At 42.4% G+C, this 21,425-nt stretch overlaps 1 protein-coding gene across 9 annotated transcripts in view; it reads right to left on the reverse strand.

The window, feature by feature from the left end:
• DCLK2 (doublecortin like kinase 2) overlaps window positions 1-19,588 on the reverse strand; it is a 164,212-nt gene extending 144,624 nt beyond the window's left edge. For all 9 annotated transcript variants that reach the window (XR_007137430.1, XM_047798284.1, XM_047798283.1 and 6 more), the window contains exons 1-2: window positions 18,920-19,588; window positions 6-340 (exon numbers count right to left, since the gene is read on the reverse strand). Coding sequence is in view for 8 of the 9 variants with exons in the window: in XM_047798284.1 (XP_047654240.1) it covers window positions 6-340; window positions 18,920-19,340 (756 nt within the window). In the remaining variant the exon portion in view is untranslated. The remainder of the gene's footprint in view (window positions 1-5; window positions 341-18,919) is intronic.
• Between the last annotated feature and the right edge of the window lie 1,837 nt (window positions 19,589-21,425).

Consider the following 21,425-nt stretch of genomic DNA (forward strand, 5'->3'; position numbering starts at 1 on the left):
CTTACCTGCTTTCCGTCCAGCGTGCAGAGCCTCTTGACCACTCCTGAGTCCAGTTTAATGGCTTCGGTGATATCCGTTAAGACCTGTTCGAAGGAATGAGCTGTCTTCTTATTTAGAAGGATCCGCACAGCTTTTCTAGGCTTCACTCCACTTCGAATCACAGTCACTAACTTGGGTTTGATGAAATCTTTACTTTCCTTCACTTCACTTTTCACCGCGGAGGGAGGAGCCACGGCTCGGGCAGGCCCCCCCTTGATGTTCACAGACCAGTTCGGATTAACATTTTTAGTGTAATCGACTTTACGAAAAGGTTCGTTGGATGCACATACGTAACTTTCACCTAAAAAGCAAAAATCAGTTTTATCAGTGTGGCTATCCCCACCATAGGAGCATTTTGTATGAGGCACGAATGCTGGTGATGCATTGAGTGAATCCTAAACTTAACAGGCTTGGCATTCTCCTCATACCCCACACTTATTAATACCATCTAGGTCGGTTTTGAGAAAACAGCATGCACTACAGAGTGAAATGCCCTGGACAAAGAAACTAGAGAGCTACCTGGGTTTTATTCTGACCAAATGTCACCCTGAATAAGCCCTCTGCACTTTGCTTCTCAACATCATTATCTGTGAAGTGAAGTTGTGGAATCAGGTATATTCAAAGGTACTCCCTTGTTCCCAAAGTCCACTCACTAATTTCTAATGTCTCATTCTGGAAGAAATGACTATCACAAAACTGTACCACAAAATAACATAGTCATATAAAAAATAAAACTATTTTTCTCCTCTTTCCTATTACAGATTTCAGTCCTAATCAAAGAAAATTTACTATAGATTTCACATAGCTGACCAGATTTTACTGTTACTTCATCCTTTACTCAATTAATGAAGCACTGCAGAAATGAAAAGTTTTGAGAGCTCAAAGAAACAAACCTCAGGCATTTTTTTCAGGTTTTTTTTTCTTAATTGAAGAATGTGAATTTAAACAATTGGTTTAGGGAGTTCCCAGTACGGCACAGCAGAAGCGAATCCAACTAGTATCCATGAGGATGAAGGTTTGATCCCTGGCCTCACTTTGTGGGTCAGGGATCTGGCATTGCTGTGACTGTGGCATAGGCTGGCTGCTGCAGTTCTGATTCAACCCCTAGCCTGGGAACCTCCATATGCCACGGGTGTGGCCCTAAAAAACAAAAATAAATAAATAAACAAAATAGAAATATTGGTTCAATATGTCAACTATATGTCAATACAAATAAAATAATTAGTTTAAATAGATAGTCTTTTCTCTATATACTTAAATGAGGAAGGATATTAAGTAGTTAAAATGATGTGTTCACTGCTCATGTAGCCCTCTGCTTAATTTTTACTAAGTTAAACATAAAAACTACACTATTTGTCAGTTGGCTAACTGATTCCATGTTCATTAATTTTAAGTTCCAAAAGTATATGTTCAAAAATAATGATTTTTCATAATTACATGTTGAAAAATCACAATTTTTTTCCCAGGAAATTCAGAAGTCACTCAATTTTTTTAGTCTCAACTTTCTGGCATACAAGATAAAAAGGTAACCAAGAAGGACCTGCTGTATAGCACAGGGAATTTTACTCAATATTCTATAATAACCTATATGGGAAAAGAATCTGAAAAAGAATGGATATATATATACATATAACTGAATCATTTTGCTATACACCTAAAACACAACATTGTAAATCAACTATACTCTGATAAATTTCTTTCAAAAAGATATAAGGATTATACTCTAGCATTTTCTCTAAGACATCTTCTAACTCAAAAAGAATTCATTATATTTTCCACATATTCAGTATATTGGCCTCATTCTTAACATCCGATACGAGCCTTAAAGGCTAAAAACAGAAATAACTGAAATAGTGAAAGGGAATTCTTAAAGAAAACCCATTTAATATAGGTATTTAACTATTATCAGGATATTCTTAAAATCCTGAGTATGGAGAACTTCAAGACTCCCAAAGACACAGGAACAATTCAGTAACAGCTCAGAGAGAAGGAGGATCTGCAAAGAAGAGTGTCTTCTATTTAAGAGTCTAACTGGGCCATGGCCCAAGAAAAGTTAGGGAACCAGTCACAGGCTTTAACGCCGCTTCTACACCAGTAACTGCAAATCTAGCCCGACCATCACCATTTAGTCAGAGATTTTCATCTCTATTAAGTTTATCATTTTTCACAATGTAGTCATCTGGGGAAATGGCATGTAATTTCAAAAGGAGGTATAAATTCAATAAAACAGAATTATATGTCACATGCATGTATTAATGAGCTAAAATAAATCATTACAATTTTGCTTTAATTTTATAGAGAAAACTACTCTCCTGTTGAGAAGCTCCATGATAAGAATTAAATTGTATGTTTTGATCCAAAATATTAAGATGGAAGATAAACAAGGAATCTCAGCAAGAAAAAGTGATTTTTGTTTGTTTGTGTTTTGAAGGCCAGGGAGAAGTCAGCTGGGGGAAAGCTTTTTCCTATATAAAGAGAAATGACAATGGCAAAACAAGAACAAATTTAATCTATCAGATTACCTTGATCAACCTAATCCCTGCAAAGCTGATATATCAACCAAGAGAGCTGCCTTTTAAATTTGTCTATATTTTGCCTCTTTACATGGGTTCAGAATGTCAGAATGAAAATAGGGAAAAGAAGACTATTTCTTCATTTGTTGGCATGTAGCTACAGATAAATTTTATTCTCTTCCCCTCTCCCTTCCTCTCTCCATTATGTTTCTATTAAAAACTTGTGGATCAGTTCTATGATAAATATGCAGTTTCATAAAAATTTTATTGAATTATAGTTGATTTACAATGTCTTGTTAGTTTTAGATGTACAGCCGTGATTCAGTTATAGATATATATATAATATGCTCGGATTCTTTTACCTTGTACATTATTAGAAAATATTGAGTATATTCAGTAGGTCTTTGTTGGTTATCTATTTTATGTATAGTAGTATGTATATGTTAACCTCAACCTGGCAATTTGTCTTGCTTTACCCCCTCATCTTTCCTCTTTGGTAACCATAAATTTCTTTTCTATGAGTCTATTTCTCTTTTGTAGACAACTTCATTTCTATCTTTTCTTCCAGATTCCACACATAAGCAATTATCATATGATGTCTGTCTATCTATGTCTGGCTTATTTCATTTAGTATGATAATCTCTAGGTCCATCTATGTTGCTGCAAACGGCATTGTTTCATTCCTTTTTCTGGCTGAGTAATATAAATATCTATATATATAGATACATATGTATATATCTATATATATCACATCTTCTTTATCCACTCAGCTCTTGATAGACATTTAGGTTACTTCCTGAGAAAGTATAATTTGAAAAGATAATGTACCGCAATGTTCATTGCAGCATAATTTACAATAGCCAAGACATAAAAATATGTAAAGTTTTGAACCAGGGCTGGCGAAGGCCTGCTAGACAGAGCCTCACCCTTTTCTACACCCATGTGCCCTCTTAAGCACAGACTCCCACCTTACTATTTGTACTGAGTACCTACTATGCACCAGCTCATGTACTAGGTGCTAATATGACAGGAGACCCACCTTGACATTCTTGGCACTCATGTTTCAGCACAAAGTTTCAAGACACAGTTTGGAGGTCAGACCTATGATTCTGTATACTGGGCATACAAATCCCCATAGTACAGCTGTCACACCTTGAAAACTGCAGGCACCAAGATAACCAGGCTAGCTTCCCCTGGTCCGCTGCCCCAACTCTATCAAACAACCTACTGATTATAATTTTGTCATTTACACAGATTTATCTACAGGGAGAGACTATGCTGACAAAAGCATTTAAGATTTTCGTTCCTGAGGCAGTTACAGCTCTGTTTAATCAAACAGTAAATTCTTATCCTTTGTTACACACTAGGCACCTACAAGATGAATTAGAAACAGTCTTCCCCTATCCAGTTTCATGCTACAGTAGGGATTCCTGTTTAAGATGTGTTACCCCGCTGCCAACTTGTCACTTCCCCTTTCTCCCCATCCTGGAGAAGAACTATTCCTCCCTATTCAAACTCCTCTGCTAGGAGCCTAGGGTCACCCCTCACCCTTCGGCTTCCCTACGCACTACATTCTGACGTCAAGTTCTGTCCACTCTGTCTTTTAAATGTTTCCAAAAATGCTGCTCCTCTCTGCCCTCATCCCCACCCACTTCCCACCTGGAACAATGCAAGAATCTTCTGTTTTCTGCTCATTCTCCAGAGACAGAACAACTTTTCCAAATGACGGCGCATTTTCTGCTGCCACTGAGATAGTTGAAACAGCATAGCCTCAAGGAATGAACCTTGATATACTGGTAAACTACTACATTGTGAGAGAATTTTAAAAACTCTCACCAGTACATATTAAACCTGAAATCAACAAAACAAGGGATAATCATCTCATTTAAAAATTAAATATTTAAAGTGTTATGTGTATATACACATATACAAACATATATATACATATATATATATATAAATCATACAAGGATATATGAAAAATAAAGCAGCCCTTGAGGTCCAGAATTGATCTGAGATTCACAGCTGGACCTCAGTGTTACAACAAACTGATCTGACCTGTGTTCTTCTGCATGACGTCACCTCACAGAATATCTATATCAAATGAAGCTATGCTGAGACTATGACAAAATGACACAAAAACAAGGTCACTCAATGACTGCCACTTCACCAACTGTGGTTTTTTCCTCAATCAAGTCTGCCGACACTATAAGTAGGATTTCATGGGATACCCAATCATAGAGATTGTCCCTCTTCTGACAGCACCCAATACAGAATGAGCCCCTGCTTCCTTAGAGCCTCCTGGAAATTATTCAACCAAAACCTGATTTCTATGACAGCTCTAAGTCCCTCTTCCTGAGCGGCCCTGAGGTACCCTATAACATTCATCCTTACTTACTGCACTGAGTAGTAAACTCAGCTTGTTCAATTCTGGGTGTGCTCAGAGTTCCCGTCGTGGCACAGTGGTTAATGAATCCGACTAGGAACCATGAGGTTGCGGGTGTAAACCCTGGCCTTGCTCAGTGGGTTCACGATTTGGAGTTGCCGTGAGCTGTGGTATAGGTCGAAGATGCAGCTTGGATCCCACGTTGCTGTGGCTCTGGCGTAGGCCAGCGTCTACAGCTCCAATTAGACCCTTAGCCTGGGGACTCCATATGCCGAGGGAGCGGCCCTAGAAATGGCAAAAAGACAAAAAACAAAACAAAAAAAACCAAAACTCTAGGTGTGCTCTTGTTGAACTTTAGCTAAAGGAAACTGAGCTGCATACGCACACCCAAACATACTCACATTGTCTCTGTCTCTGTCTCTCTCTCTCGGTCTCTAATAAGAGTCTTTGACCTTAAAACACTAGTGGGAAATCATTTTGGACATTATGATCACATTATTACTGTACTGAAGAGTATCTGCATTATAGAGAACAAACTAGGAATTTCCAGAGGGGAGAGGAATCAGGGGAGGGTAACATAGGGGAAGAGGAGTAAGAGTTACAGACTACAGGTCTGGCAATAAGTCAAGTCACAGAAATGTGATGTATGGCACAGGGAATACAGTCAATATTTTAGAATGACCTTGTATGGTGTGTAGTCTATAAAAACATCAAATCACTATGTTACACATCTGAAACTAATACAATATTGTTAGTCAACTACGCTTCAATAACCGTTTTTAAAAAAGATATTTGTTTTCTGTAAGAACAAGGATGGAGAGAAACAAGAAGTGGTTTATGCACCTTAGCTGTTTTCAAGCACAGTATGGAATAGAATGTCTTTCCACTTCCTCTGAAGCATGGCCATGGCTTCTTACCACATCTGTTCAATGACACTGCATTACTTCATCTTCAGCAGGTTGACAAACAATTGTCTACAATTGTGTGATACAACCTGGCTTCTTGTTAACCATTAATTTTCATCCTTCCTCAACCAAATGAATTGCCTCCGATTGAAGAGGGAAGAGCCATTAAAAGCTAAGAACTCCCCCTGTTTCTTGTTCTCTGAAGGTTTCATCATTCCAGATGTATTTCAATCTCTGCCAATTTCCCCTAACCCCCTCCGTCTTCAGTGACAAGGGTACTCTCCTTCTGTTCAATGTTAGGTCCTTCTCCTGACGCTGAGGTTTCAGAGACATTCTTCCCTCCTCTGTTTAACTACACAGGACCATGTACAAGTGTCTCCCACTTTGACTCACACAAATCCTCCTCCTCTCCACTCTGCATCCCACTCTACCTAATGTGTTTTTGGCTTTCATCCACTGCCGAGCTAGAAAGCTCTCCTCATCTGGCTCTTCCTACTTCCTCGCCCACTCTTTGCTCTGAAGACACTGCAGCATCCCGTCTGCTCCCTGCACACCCCTGACTGTAATGCCCTGATCCCAAGCACTTCTCTCCCGACTGCACAGTGCATCTTATGACTTCTCTTGGTAGCTTCTGAAGGCACTGGAAACAGTCGCGGTTCTCTTCCTGCAAATCCTTTTCTTCCTCAGCTTCCACGATCTACTTTCTTTGGGTGTAACTCTTACTTCCTTGGTTGTCTCTTCTTGGTCTTCTTCTCAGGATCCCCCTTTTCCTATGCACCCACCTCATCCTCCTTAGACTCTGTGCGCATCTGTATCCATCCCTACAGCTTCAGCCACTGCCCAGACCCCGAGGACATCTCCAGCCTGGTCCTTTCTTGAATTCATACTACCTATGGAACATCCCTAGCAGATAATCTATGGATATCTCGTATGCCACCTGTCTAAAAGTAACTTCACCCTCTATTAGTGCCATCCCATCTCAGATGCTTCTGTTCTAGAATTCCCCAACTTAATGAGGTCACCAACGACACAGTCACCCTGGCAAAACCCGAGATGCCTATCTCTGTCCTCTCTTTCCCACATTCAGCAGAATTGGCAAAACTGTTGACTTTGGTTTAAGCATCCCCTTCAACCCTGTCTTCTCTCCTTTCTCCCTGGATTCAAGTAGTTAAGCTCCCTGGTTGGGCCTGACCTTTCAATCCCCCACAGAGCTGTCATGGCAAAGTTTTTTAAAAATATAGATCTTATATCTCTTGCCTGCATTGCTGCCTTTAGAACAAAGTTCAAACTTCCCAGCATATCACATACTGCCATTTCATCTCCCACCACCTTCCCACAGCTTCCTAAGTTTGTGTTGCACAGTATATTTGCAATTTCTTTCCAAACTCATCATATCCTCTTATTCTCCTTCTTACATGCTTGAAAAAGCTCCCCCCACTCCTCCTCTCTCTTCATCTCTTTGTTTTCACTGACCAGTCAAGATTAATCACCCCTGGCAAGGAGGGAAAGCCATGACAACTCTGCTATATTGCTCAAACTTCCATGTACTTTAAATTGGCTCAATCACTTAGGAAAAACTGGTGGGCATTATTTAGAGATGGATAAACTGACATCCATCCTATGTTTCCACCCCAAGAAAATATCCTGGAGAAACAAGCTATACAAGAGTTTCAGAGTTCCCGTCGTGGCTCAGCAGTTAACGAATCTGACTAGGAACCATGAGGTTGTGGGTTTGATCCCTGGCCTTGCTCATTGGGTTAAAGATCTGGCATTGCCATGAGCTACGGTGTAGGTCACAGATGTGGCTCTGATCCTGTGTTGCTGTAGCTGTTGTGTAGGCTGGTGGCTGTAACTCCGATTTGACTCCTAGCCTGGGAACTTCCAAATGCCGTGGGTGCAACCCTAAAAAGCAGCAGGGAAAAAAAAAAAAAGCTGTACAAAAGTTTTGATGAATTTTATAAATCATGGTGCAAAAGATGACCCAAGAATTGAATGCAGTAGGATTTCATTTCAAAGTTGAAAACAGACACAACTAAACTATACCAAGTAGGGATACTTTCTTCAGTGGTAAAAATACAAAGAAAAGCAAGGGAGGGGGCTGTTGAAACTTGGAAAGAGTTGTGACTAGGGAGGGACCCAGGGAGAACTTCTCAGATACTGGCAATCCTCTACTTCCTGACAGGGCTGGGCATCACAAAGGTCTTCCCAGCTACTCACTGGGCTGTACATGTATGTTTTATAAATTTTCTGCAGAGAAGTATTTCATAATTTAAAAGTAACAATTTGAAAATTATGTCTAAGTTGCAGTTGTTGTATACTGAGCCTACTGTGTGTTAGCATCTCATCATTATTAATTCTTTTTTTTTTTTTTGTCCTTTGTCTTTTTTTAGGGCTGCACCCATGGCATATGGAGGTTCCCAGGCTAGGGGTCCAATCGGAGCTACAGCTGCTGGCCTATGCCAGAGCCACAACAATACTGTATCCAAGCCACATCTGTGACCTACACCACAGCTTACGGCACAGCCGGATCCTTACCCCAGTAAGTGAGGCCAGGGATCGAACCCACAACCTCATGGTTCCTAGTCAGATTTGTTAACCGCTGAGCCACGACAGGAACTCCATCATTTATTCTTTACCTGTCTCTTTTGATGGTTCTTAGAGGAGAATTTAAATCAGGTGATTTTGTTGCAGAAGGACTGATGCCCAGGCCTCACCACAGTTCCATTGAACCAGAGTCACTGGAAGGTGGGACCAGAACATGTGAGTAAGGCAACTTCATTTCACAGTTCACTCAGAACACAATCTCTGGTTACAAACGAATGCCCAGACATGAAGCTCTTTGAAAACACTGACTGTCCCTTCTTCATACTACCCGCAGCTAGTCCAGCACCTGGCATAAGGCAGGCACTCAAAACATGTTTATCAAAGCAATGATGAAAATGCCTTGTTCCAAAACAAACTTGGAAGTCTCGTGGTTTGGATCCACATTACTTCTAGGTAAAACATTCACACAATGTAGGTGCTGACACAGAATGACTGTGAGAGACTCAGGGTCAGGGTCCTGAAGGGCACCATGTACAGTCTGAGATGCTCTTAGATCATGCTAGTCCATCAAAAGGCAACCCAAGGCACACAGGAAAACACGCAGGCTGTGAGAGCTGCCTAGTACCTACCAACTTTTTCCCCCCCCACTTCAAAGCATCAAGAGTCATAGTGCATTTTTAGTCCAATAATGTAATGTGTTTTTCAATCAATGGAGTATGTGTGTGTGTTATTTATAAAATTACAAATACCTAAATGGAAACCTGTGCAGCTGGAAGTTCCACAACAGTATTTTTTTTCTTTTGGCCATGCCCATGGCATGCAGAAGTTCCTGGGCTAGGGACTGAAGCCGTGCCACAGCAGTGACAATGCTAGATCCCCAAACCACTGAGCCATCAGGGAACTCTCAGAACAGTATGTTTTAGCCTCTTTCATCAGTTACTGCAAAAGTCTCCCACCCACCTCTGTTAAAACATTTACATTAACTGCCTAACATCACTAATTAGCTTGTAATTCTGAACTATTTTGACATTCATGGCAGAAAATCCATTAGACAAAATTTGGACATTGAGACTACACCTAACTCTTAGAGAGGAAGCAAGCACTGAACTTCATGATGAAAAAGAAAAGCTGTTTTCAAGCCTAAAGTACAAGGACTCTTCATGCTTAAAGAACCCTCCTGTACCACCACCACCACCACGCATACACACAGATTTAAACATGGTAACAGAGAAGAGGAAAGACAACAAGGAAAGAAAACTATGGCTGATCCTTTAGGTCTAATATCAGCAAAAAATCTTAGAAACCTAAATTCTTTCCTAACTTCCAAAATTGAGCAAAAAATTACTTCCAAAGGAATGTAACCAAGGAAAATAAATTTGGGTATATTGTATCTATTAGATGGTTTAATGTCCTTAAGAACATCATTTGTGAGATTGTCCTACCCGGTGGATTAGAATGTGCCTGTCTGCATCTAAAGCACATCAAAGACAAGTTGCCTCACCCAGATGGTTAAGGAAAATAGAAGGTAAGGGAAAGTAAAACTGACTTACTTTTCTGTGGTGGCAGACAACTTAATTGGGTGTTGTACAGCGCCCAGAATTTAAGTGTATGGGAACCAGCAAAGTAACACAAAGAACACTGCTCTCACCTGGATGCTATTCCCACCTGCACTCAACTGGTGCATCTCTGGACCATTGCTGCCATATTCACGAAATGAACATAACAGCCTTCCTTAAGGGTAGGGCTGAAGACACAAAATGAGATCTTTCATTCCTAAGACCAGTGCTCCTTCCACACATCTGAAGGCAAGAGGCTGAAAACAACTTGCCTCCTAAAGTCACCATCCAGTGGTACAGCCTGTGATACCTTCCACAGCGAAAGGGAGAAAAGCTACACCGAACATCTGAGTATCTAGGAAGAAGTGCCTGCAAATACATTTCAACAAAGAAAAGTGGGAGGAGTTAAGACCAAAGAAATGATGTAAAGGCAAAAACAAAAATGCTACTCACTAACCAAAAAGCTTTAAAGGAAAAGCTGGGGAAAAAAATTCTATCTAATCTCCCAGAAGCATGCAACCTACAGATCAGATCCATGATCTGCCTTCTTGCTCCTCAAACAGGAGTCAATTATACCCCATAATCTATAGGAGTCCACCATGGCAATTTCAATTCTATACTTGCATTGATGATAATACTTAAAATGTTTATATCACCCTATTCTGAAACATCTGAAGGACTACTTCTAAATCAAGTACAGCTAGGCCACTCTGTGTCCACAGCCTCAACTCCAGCATCAAATGGTTGTAACCTTGCTGGGAGTTAATGAGGAAAAAGTGGACTTATTATAAGTACAAGACATATGCACAAAGAGTTAAGGCCAGAGGACATAATTTACTCTGCAGGAATGAAGGTTCACTAGCAGGGCAAAAGTGACTCTTTACAGGGCATTCTGAAGTAGAGCACACCAAACCCAGCATTCAGCACCATGGGTACTCTGGGAACCACAATTTAGTTTGAGTAAATAATATCTGTAGCTTTATGCTGTTATTTTGCATTTTTATTGGTTATACAATGTTGCTGCTTTTAGGTTATCAACTTGTTTGCACAGTATTGGTGTGAAAGACCTACATGCCACCAACCTTTATATTTATAAATATTTAAGTGACAACATGTTTAAAGTAATTAAAGGTTTCTGCAACTTGACTATTAGGTTTTCACTTTGTTTTTTAATTTTAATTATCCCAAGCATTGCAAACATTTGAGAAATGTTGGAATTTAAAGGATTTTGAGAAAGGAATCTTCGAACCAAAATGTGCTCATTTAATAGTATTTGCAAGTAAACTGGTGCCTAATTGGCTCATCATCTGAGTAGAGATAAACAGAGTCTCCCCAGCTTCCTCTCTCATCCCTTAAATTTCACTGTGAGCTTAAAAGGAAGGCCTGCTTGGCTCCAGGTTTAAGCAAATAACTGATACTGAGAAAAGCTCAAAAGGGTTCAGTGCAAGTGATGAAAGATTCAGAAACCAGATGTTTGTCCAAAAAGGTGGTGATGTTTAGGGGATGAGCAGGAAGGGGAAAAAGGAAAGTCTGACCACCACCTAACAATGTCCAAAGGGCTGCCAGGTAGCTCCATTTGAAGTCTTACATAGCTCCAAGGGGTGACGCTAAAATTACAAAGGGGAAGTTATAAGGACACATGTTTCAGTTTAAGATGTTGAAAACCACTCCCATTTATCAAAGAGCCACAGCATGCTTGAACTCTTGCTAAGTGTTTACATGCATTACAGGGTTCATATGGAACCTTCCAGCTCTTGGCCTTGATCACCAAACTGAGGAGAGATGAGTTTACATCAGGCTTTCTCAAGTTCTTTCTCTCACAGAGGCTTGATGAAGAATATAACCAGCAATAAGTTTCCACAACTCCCTTTTTCTCTTCTTGGTTCTTTGGCAGATGAGATAAAACATAAGTAAAGAGACCAAGATAATAAGTAAGGATATTGGGGAAGAGAGTGTCAGTCTTTGCCTTTAAGGAATAATTACATTGTTGTTACATAAAAATTAATCTGACATTTGTAAAACATACACAGGGAAGGAGGAAAAAAAATCAATGACACTTTAAAAACGTCTACTGTGATACACCTTGGCTTCAAGTGATTGTATTTAACCAACATATAAACAGAAGGTAACAGAGTAAGTCATAATTGCAGATTATTTGTTATGTTGAGATGGTTAGTAAATGTTATAGTGTAATCAAAAGTACTAGAGTTGATTTCACAAATCAGTATATTCCCATTCCTTCAATCTCTGAGGTAGTAGCATCTGAGAAATTACAAGATGGCTAGTTGATTGCTTTAGGCTGCAGGACATGAGGCAAAATGATAAAATAGCCTAGACTGGAATAAAAATTACAGCATGCCTTAATAAAAGAGTATTCATCTAAATACTAGCCTTGAAATACATGCCCAATTCATAGAATTTAAAAGGTATTATATAATGTAGACTGTATTTAAACTACACATGAATTAAATTTTCTAAAGACAATGCTTAAATTAAGAATGTTAAAAGATAAACAAAACTAAGTCTTAGTTACGTCAGAGAACTAACTCAAACCAGACCCTGAAAATATTAGTCGGCTTAGACTAATGCTGGGATTTAAACACATACACTCAAAATAAAGGTAGAAGAATTTAGCTATGGAATACGTCTAAGAGAAAAGTCAAGTCAGGCATCTCAGACAGTACCGAAATTGATAAACTGTCAACATATAAATATAACGCATCCTTTTTTCTTGAATAAAAACTTACCTGAAAATTGAAATATGAAAAGAGACAAGGAATGTTTGCCTTTTGCATGAACTTATTCTATCTCTGCAAATCTAGCTCATTGTCCAGTTGACTGTCTTAACAAAGAAAGATTTTTAAAGACACCAATATCAACCTATTCCCATCAAAGTATCTTACATATGGCACAAAAGTAAAATTAATCATTATCTATCATGTGCCAGAAGTATGTGCTGATAGGAAAAAGGAGTGAACAAGATGACTGTGGTCCCAGCCCTCACTGGGCTTGTAATTTTCTCTTTCCTGAAAACATTCTATGGAGAAGATTTTTCTACAGGTTATTGAGGGTTCTAAGAACCCCATCTGAACTTGGGTAACCATATCTGGCCAATTTTTAAAGAGAGACATAGAGACAGGTCATTTCTCTTTCCCTCTTCCAGAAGAATTTCCCAAGATCACTGAACTTTGAAGGGCAAGGGGCCTTAGCAATACCTAACCTTTCATTTTACAGATGAGGAAACCAAAGCCAAGCAAGGCCAGGCTGCACAATTTGCATGCACGGACCTCACTACACAGGTTTATAGCGTAACGCATTTGGCTTCAGGAACCATACAGCAAACATCCTGAAATGGTCTTAACATCTACAGTGACTGAGGAACTACCAAAATTTTCATTTTCCAGCTGTAAATGATGAACAGGTGTGGCTGCAGCAGTGCAGCTGACACAGGACCTCTGCTAAGCCTAGGGGGTCAGAATGGAGACCATTTTCTCCCAGAAGGTAGAGCACAGCAGTGAAGAACCTGAAGTTCAAAGGCCAAGAAGAAAGGCCTCAGGTTCCAGCGTTTTCCCCTACCCCGCCAACTGGTGCAAGGGTATAATTTCTTTATCCTGAGTCACAGCCTTCCCAGCTGTAAAGTGGAGAGACAGTGCAGCCATATTCCATGAGGCACAACAAGGATTAAATGAGATAAAACACAGGCAGTAACTGCATATAAAACACCTAAAAAATGGTAGTGATGCTGAGAAGAGAAGGCTTTAGAGTAATGGTTGACTTTATCAATAGAAGAGAGAAATATAAAGGTGATGGGAGCACGGGCAGGTGGAAATGTGAATAACAGGACCGAGCCAGGCAGTACAGACCCACAGAAAACTCCCCTGGCCCCTCTATGAGCAAAAAAGCAGTTTGAAGACCACCTCAAGGGATTTGCCTTTATTTCATCACAAGACCATAAAAATATCCATTTCCATAGTTTTAAACCTCATGGAATATTAATCTTTTCTTATAACTACCAATGTATCATTGTGTCGTACCCTAATCTTGAAAAAGCTCTCCCAAGTATCTCCTTTCTTCCCTCCACTCTTTAGAGTTCCTTATTTATCAAATGAAAATTTATCTTCCCGTTATCTCTGCAAAGAGCTTTTGCAGCTGTGTCATAGCAAATCTGAGTTCCCGTTTTGAGGAAACGAGATGAAGAGAACCATCAGACATATAGAAGCATATATTGCAGGCAAGTCATTCTCTCCACAATGATGACTCGGCAGAGCATCTCTGATTTATCTGAAATACAATCCAATTTTTCAAAGTACCTATTTTCACAAATATACAGGAACAGCCCTATTCAAACTTAATTCATACAAAACCTCCCTTGACAATCAAGAGACTTAGAGGTAAAATCATTTTCCAGGGCTGCTTATTCAATGAATTGATTGAGTCCAAGATCCCTAACCTTACTCAGTCTGGTGCAAAAGACAGACCCAATATACCACTAACTGGAAAGACAGGTGTGACAAGAGAGGTAAGGAAAAATGCTGTAAGCAGGGGGAAGAGATCTAGCTTGACTTTAGATCCTTAGTTCCAACATCTGTTTCTCCCGGAGGACTTTTCCACCATCCTAGCTAGTGTAGTCCTTCTGCCGCACCTCATTACCACTTCATTTACAGCCCTTCAGCTAGAACCACTGTGTGTGTGTGTTCACCATGTCGCTCTCTCTAGAATGTGGGCATCTTGAGGGAAAAAAAAACTGAATCCTCAGCACCTGGAACAGCAGCAAATATGCTCTCAATCAATAGCTCTTTGAGACCAATACCCCTGAGGGCTGGGAAGAGACTTCATAAAAAGGTAATATTTGAAGAGGGTCTTGCAGAAACGAGGTAGAGAAGGCTTTGCCGACCTAAGGTTCAATGCTAAACTGCCACGTCCACTCATCATACCTGCCTTATATAAATGGGCAGTGCTTTTGACTACTAGCTGCAAATATCTTCTCGCTCATGGATTTATCTTGCCTTCCTCATGATAAGTTTGAAGAACTCCGTTTCTATGATTACTACAAAAATATATTTTTCAAGGGTGAAAAAAACCCCTATCATCTGAGCTCTTATAGAAATTCACTTTTGCTTAAAAGTAACTGTCACTCTAGTTCTAACACCTTCAAAGAGACTGACCTAACCAAAGAGAGTCAATAAACAAGGCTTAGTAGAACTTCAGAAACTTCAAAGGCTTGATTTTTTTTAAGAACTTTATTTTTCTTAAATTCAAGTTAATTCAAGCAAATTTTCAATTTAATGGAAGAATGGAAGTGTCTCCTATCAAAATAATCAAAATTCTCTCACATGCCTAAAAAATCCAATCAGCTTATTTATTGCTGACTGAGGGATAAAAGATATAAATAACAGAAAATGATGTATTACTTTGGAATGAAAGAGGCCGAGATGAATCGCTTTTTTTTTTTTTTTTTTTGGCTACTGGCAAACACTTCATCAGAAGCATATACGGACTCTCTGCTATGCAGGACATTTGCAGCTTTCTCAGTGTTCTGCAAAACAGGTTCTGACTTAGGAAAGGTAACCCAGGCCATCATACACTCAATAAATAACCACTTAGGGAGGGGAAGGGTATATAATTTTAGACCAGAAGGGATCTAAGGTGATTTGCTGACCTCTCATTGGACAGAAAAGGTACTGAGGTGAATTATCTTCAAATTCACAGTTAGTAGAACCTAGGGATCCCAACTGGGTCAGGCATTGTTTCTACTGTCCTTGGGCATCTCTGAAACATTAAAATAATTATAGTTTAAAGGTTCTAAGGATGACAATACTCAGCAAACCAAACTAAGACTAAGAGGTTTTTTTTTTTTTTTTTCAGGCTAGGGGTCTAATCAGAGCTACAGCTGCCAGCTTACACCACAGCCACAGCAACGCAGGATCTGAGACATGCCTGCAACCTACACCACAGCTCACATCAAAGCCAGATCCTTAACCCACTGATCGAGACCAGGGATTGAACCCACAGCCTCATGGTTCCTAGTTGGGTTCATTCCCACTGCACCAGAATGGGAACTCCAAGACTAAGAGTCCTGACTCTTAGCCCCGAACATGAGAACTTAGAGACATGTCACCTGGACATGTTCACTTTGGCCCTCAGAGATGGACACATGCGGTTGGCTTATGGCTTCAGAGAGTTCAACTTGATTCTCCCCAGACTGACTGTTAAAACTCACAATCTTCCTTTCACAGAAGGTCCCCATCCAGTTCTAAAGAACAAATAGGATTTACAGGGATGCACAGCACCAACTAATTGAAATTAATGCAGCCAGGGAAGATCAACTGAGAGGGTGAAGATGCCTGCTGGTTTAGTGTAGGGTAGGAGTGCCAGCCTACACCTGAACACTGTGCAGAGCCTCCACAGCCTGGCAAGAAGAAAAAATCTGGGCCATGCAGATTTCTTTGGTCGTCTGAGTTCAATGGGATTGAGGTTAGCTATCTTGAGTCATCACTTTCTATTCTTCACTGAAAATGTTTTTAGAAAAACATTAAGGAAAAACAATATCCCCTAAACTACAAATTTCATGGACTAGAAGACACAGAGGATGGACCAGTTGAATGCAGTGGTGGAAAAAAACAGTATCAGAGAATCTTTACTAAAAATGACAAAAAGATGAAATAGTCAATTTTGACAACACAGGCAATACAACAGACCTATTTTTCTGATGCAAATAACAACTTTACAGGTAGCTGGGTTAGTTCTTCTGTACGATAAATCTGAACATTCAAGCACATAATTTTAACTAAAAGTTGAAACTAAAGTCTTGAATGGTTGGTATTAAGCACCAACGATTCTTGAAAACTGCCTTAAAACAGGGTATTCCACTCATTTGGGGGGAAATTCAAGACTTAGACAAAGATCTATTGTCAGAGAGAATGATGCTAATGAAAAAGAAGTGCACAACTTCTTCTTTTGCAGTAAATTTTATTATACCTAATACTTCTTGAAACAAGTGGGCAACTGTCCATACTAGGGAAACATGTCTGTGCAAATATTTGTGTTCTCTCATTATTTTTCATTTTATGGTACCACTTGGATTTTACATATGACTATGATTCCCCTCGTCCAAAAATCTGTAAATGAATGATTAGAAGGATGTCAATTTATAGTTGAAAACACAGTTTGTGAATTAAACTCAGCGGACCATGCACCACTTGAGCAATGACAAACTCAACATGCACTAGGTACAGTGGGCATCTGGACCGTCACCTCATGACGATACTGGGAGAACATTAACTTCACATGGTCAATACTACGCTCAAGTTATTTCTGAGAAAGATATTAATCCTATTGTCCCTCCTTAGACCACACCAGGCAAAACAACCCAAAGGCTTGTGAGTAATGAGTGTTAAAGCAAAAGGCACTGCCATGATCCTTCCACTAACCTAGCCTTGGGTCAGTCGGAAAATTTGTTAACTCAGATTGAAATATCTAGGCATACTGCTTTTCAATATGCAATAGGATAAAGTCCTTTTAGTAATGTATCTCTATTTATATTCCTCTGGTTGTCATCACCTCCTCAGGAAGTGTTTAAAACCAAAACTCTCAAGTGAGCAAGACAATTTGTGAAGTCTCTCTCTCTCTCTCTCACACACACACACACACGAGCGCACAACCATTTTGGCTAGGTCTTCATCTAGCATGGACAGGGGAAACTTTTGGTAACAGTGACTAAAGAGAAACTCAGCCACTTTCGGGACTCCACAGTGTGGTTACATCTCTGTCTTAAAAGTGAATTGTGAAGGAAAGGGCATATGCTGCAGTTCCTGTGGGACACGGCATGTTGCTTAAATTTTCTAATGTGTAAAATGGACCTAAAGCCTTCAGAATATATGAACAGGATGAACTAATGTAAGAAAATACTTGGCTCCAAGTTGTTTCTTTTCCCTACCAAGCCAATGCTGTTATGACTACCTGGAACACACCATCTGCATTACAAAGGATGCATGAGAGCAGACAATATGTAAACACAAAATCAGCACATACTTGGGGTCTAATTCTTACCGGTGGCATTCAGATCTGGATATAGATCCTTTACTACTAACAACACTTTCTCTCTGAAGGGAAAGAAGAATTCAAGGATGACACATCATCCAGCCAAGCAATCCCTCTGAGTGAAGCATGGTTGCCACTATAGTTGCCCTCTAGTTTATAAGAGGCCCCAACTAGCTACTATCAGTAGGGGAGCAAGCAGGAGAGACTGACCTTGGTTCACCTCATCATCAACCAAATTCAGCACAGTAGTTCTCAATCTTTGTGGTACATTCAAATCACCTGAGGAGCTTTTAAAACTCCAGATGCCCAAAGGCCACACCCCAAGCCAATGACATCCAAATGCCTGGGCGTCTGGCCCAGGCACCCAGATTTCTTAAAGTCCCCAGTGATCCAAGACGCAACCAAAGTTGAGAACTGGTTTTAGGAACAGCCCTCTGGACCTCATGGAACTTCTGCTGCAAGCCAAACCAGGAAAGCCAAACTAGGGTATTCTACAACCACAGTTTCTTAGTAGAGCCGGTCAGCAGGGTCCTGAAACACCACAGGTGCCTGCACCGAGGTCCACACAGAGGGCTGAACAGACAGCTTATTAGAGGGTTACCCAGATCCTTACACAAGAGCCACTGTCACAAAGAGTTTGCGCTTCAAAAAAGAAAAGCACAAAAACAAGTTCACCAATCTAAAGAGATGAAAGAGATGTCATCAAAGCCCTTTAAGATTTTTTTTTCTTTCTTTCTCTTTTAAAGGCACATCTTTTGGGAAGGACCGCCTGGGTATGTGCGGAAGCGAGCCCCACACCTACAGCCTGCAGGAAAGCAGACATTAGCACACAATTCCCGCGGCCTCTTAGAATCCCCACAGGCTCCCCAGCCTGGGCGGGCGGGTGCACCTGCCGGTACGCCGCCGCACCTGCCGCTCCCGGCCCTCCCCTCCTACCTTCCAGCAGCTCGTCCAGGCTGGTGACCTTCCGGCTGCCGTCGATGGTGTAGATAGTGCGGACTCCCTGGGGCAGGTTCACGTTGTCCGACAGGGAACGGGTGAGCTCCATGAGCAGCGCATCGAAGGACCGGAAGCGGTCGCTCGAGATGGCAAACACCAGGCCCTTAAAGTAGCGGTCCCCATTCCGGTAGAAGCGCGCCTTCTTGGCCTTCTTCTCGGAGCTCAGGGCCTGCAGGGTCCGCGTGCGGTAGAAGCTGCAGTGGGCACTGTGCGCCGGGCTGGGAATGAGCCCGTTCCCCTTGGGGGCCGAGCTACTGCTGCCCCCGGAGGAGCTGGGCGCCCCTCTCCGCGATCCCGGCCGGGGCCTTTTGTCCCGTTCCTCAAAGTGCTCCAGTTCAATACTCCTGGTGCTGGCCATCGTGGCTGCTCCGAGGGCGCCCCACCAAACACGTTCCAGCCAAATCCGCCAGGTAGCCCGGTGTCAAGGTGAGAACCGGTTCAGGGACGTCAGGCTGCAAGGGGCCTTAGAGAGCCGGGACACCTGGCTCTGGCATCCCGCCCTCTCCTTGCAGGTGGAGCGGATGAGGCGCCGGCCTGCCCGCGCCCCCCCCTAAAAGTGGCCGCAGCGCCGAGCCGCCCAGCTCATTGTCCGGCGCGCCCCGCTCGATCCCTCCACGCCCCCCCTAGCACCTCCTCCTCCTCCCGGCCACGCCTCACCACTCCCGCCCCGGAGCCGGCCGGCCGCCGCCGCCGAGTTGGGCAGCCCGAGGCTCTCCCCGGGCCCGCCGCCGCACACAAAGCTCGGGCGCCCACCGCTGCTCGCGTCCGCCTGCGACTCCCGGGAGAGCCCGGGGGAAGGAAGGGAAGGAGGGGCGGGGGAGGCGCCGCGGGCCCGCGGGGGCGTCGGCCCGGCCCCCGCCCGCCCACGCGCCCCGCGGGAGGCCCGGGATGCTGCGCCGCCGCCGCCGCCTCGCTGGCCCCCTGGCCCTGCCCGAGGGGCGCGTCCCTCCCACAGTCCGGCCCTAGCGGGGAATCACGCAGCCCGCCGCCCCTGCTGCCGGCCAGCCCAGCCCGCCCGCGAGCATCGGTGCCCGGGCCCGACCACGCTGCCTGCCGGGCCGGCTGTCAGAGCTGGAGGAAGCTTCCTGCCCCCTCCCCCGCCCCAGGGCTGCCAAACCCCGGAGGGCGGAGGTGAGCGGGGAGGAGGGGGCCGGACGGGTCTGCGCGGAGGCTCTGCGGCGGGAGAGGAGCGGCTCCTCCTGGGTCCTAGGCTGCCCCGCCCGCCTGACAGCCACAAACCCGCGCTGCGCGCTGATGGGCGCAGCCGCGGCCCGCGCTCCTCCGCCTGGGAAGCGGAACCGCGCAGGCCAAAAACTACAAAGGAAGGAGATTCAAGGGCAGGGACTTCATCCCTCAGCCAGCCGCCAAACGAGGAGCCAAGGCCGGACTAGGGCAGGAATCCGAACCACGGCATTGAATCGAGGCACGCAATTTCTTGTAAAAAAAAATCTGGAGCGTTATGTAAAAATGCTTTGATAGAGTAATTTCCATGGCAGATTCTCTAGCATAATACATTCAGTAACTTTGAATGATCAGAAGTTATTGGTTTTTGAGGAATTTATTTAATCCACAAATGTTTATTAAAGCATTCAGTGTGCCGGACCCTGCCTCCATCACTGGGGAGGCCGTAGTAAAGGAAACAGGCAATCCCTGCCCCCACCCCCTTGCATTCAAGTGATGTTTATTGCAGTCAATTTGAGCTTCTTATTAAGTAATAGGTCTGGCATTTGTAAGCACCCATCATACTGGAAATCTTGGTTTAATAGTGCCTGGTCAACAATAAAAGCCTATTTTCCTAAGGCTTTGCAATATATTAGTTACTTCCATTTTTGCCATCAGGGAAAGATTAAAAGAAGTTTGGTTCTAATCTGACAGGTGGCTAAGGTGCCCTGAAACCTTTGGTTATTCAGCACCTGGATCTCTGAGTCACCCTAGACAGCAAACTAAACTGACCTGTAAGGTAAGAACATGGATGATTTTTGGGGAATAAACTGAGTCCTGGAAGAGCATGAATAAGAGAAGGTGAAAATATATGTAGTACTTCAGCAGCATGCAGTGGTCCAGAAGATTCGTGCTCAGTGCATCTTAGTTCTCCCAGGGCGGTCTCATTCTCACACCTTGGCATACCTGACTTTTAGAACCAGGACTGGAGCATGCTGGGATGTCAGGGCTGATCTGTGGTTTCAAAGGAGTTTTCCAGGGGAAAAAAATTCATAAATAAAATTAGGCCATGACAGACCTCAATGTAGACCAATTAAATCAGAATCTCTGGAAATGGGCTTCTCCAAGAGTATTTTTTGGAAATGCTTCCAGTATACAGCCAGGGTTTCCAACACTTAATGGGCTGTAATATTAAGATTCATTAAAATTCAAACATCAGGGCTGCTTCTCAAACTCTGATGTACTTACATGTGGGGAAAATCTCACAAAATGTAGATTCTGG

This window comes from Phacochoerus africanus, chromosome 10, assembly GCF_016906955.1.
Source record: "Phacochoerus africanus isolate WHEZ1 chromosome 10, ROS_Pafr_v1, whole genome shotgun sequence".
NCBI lineage: Eukaryota > Metazoa > Chordata > Mammalia > Artiodactyla > Suidae > Phacochoerus > Phacochoerus africanus.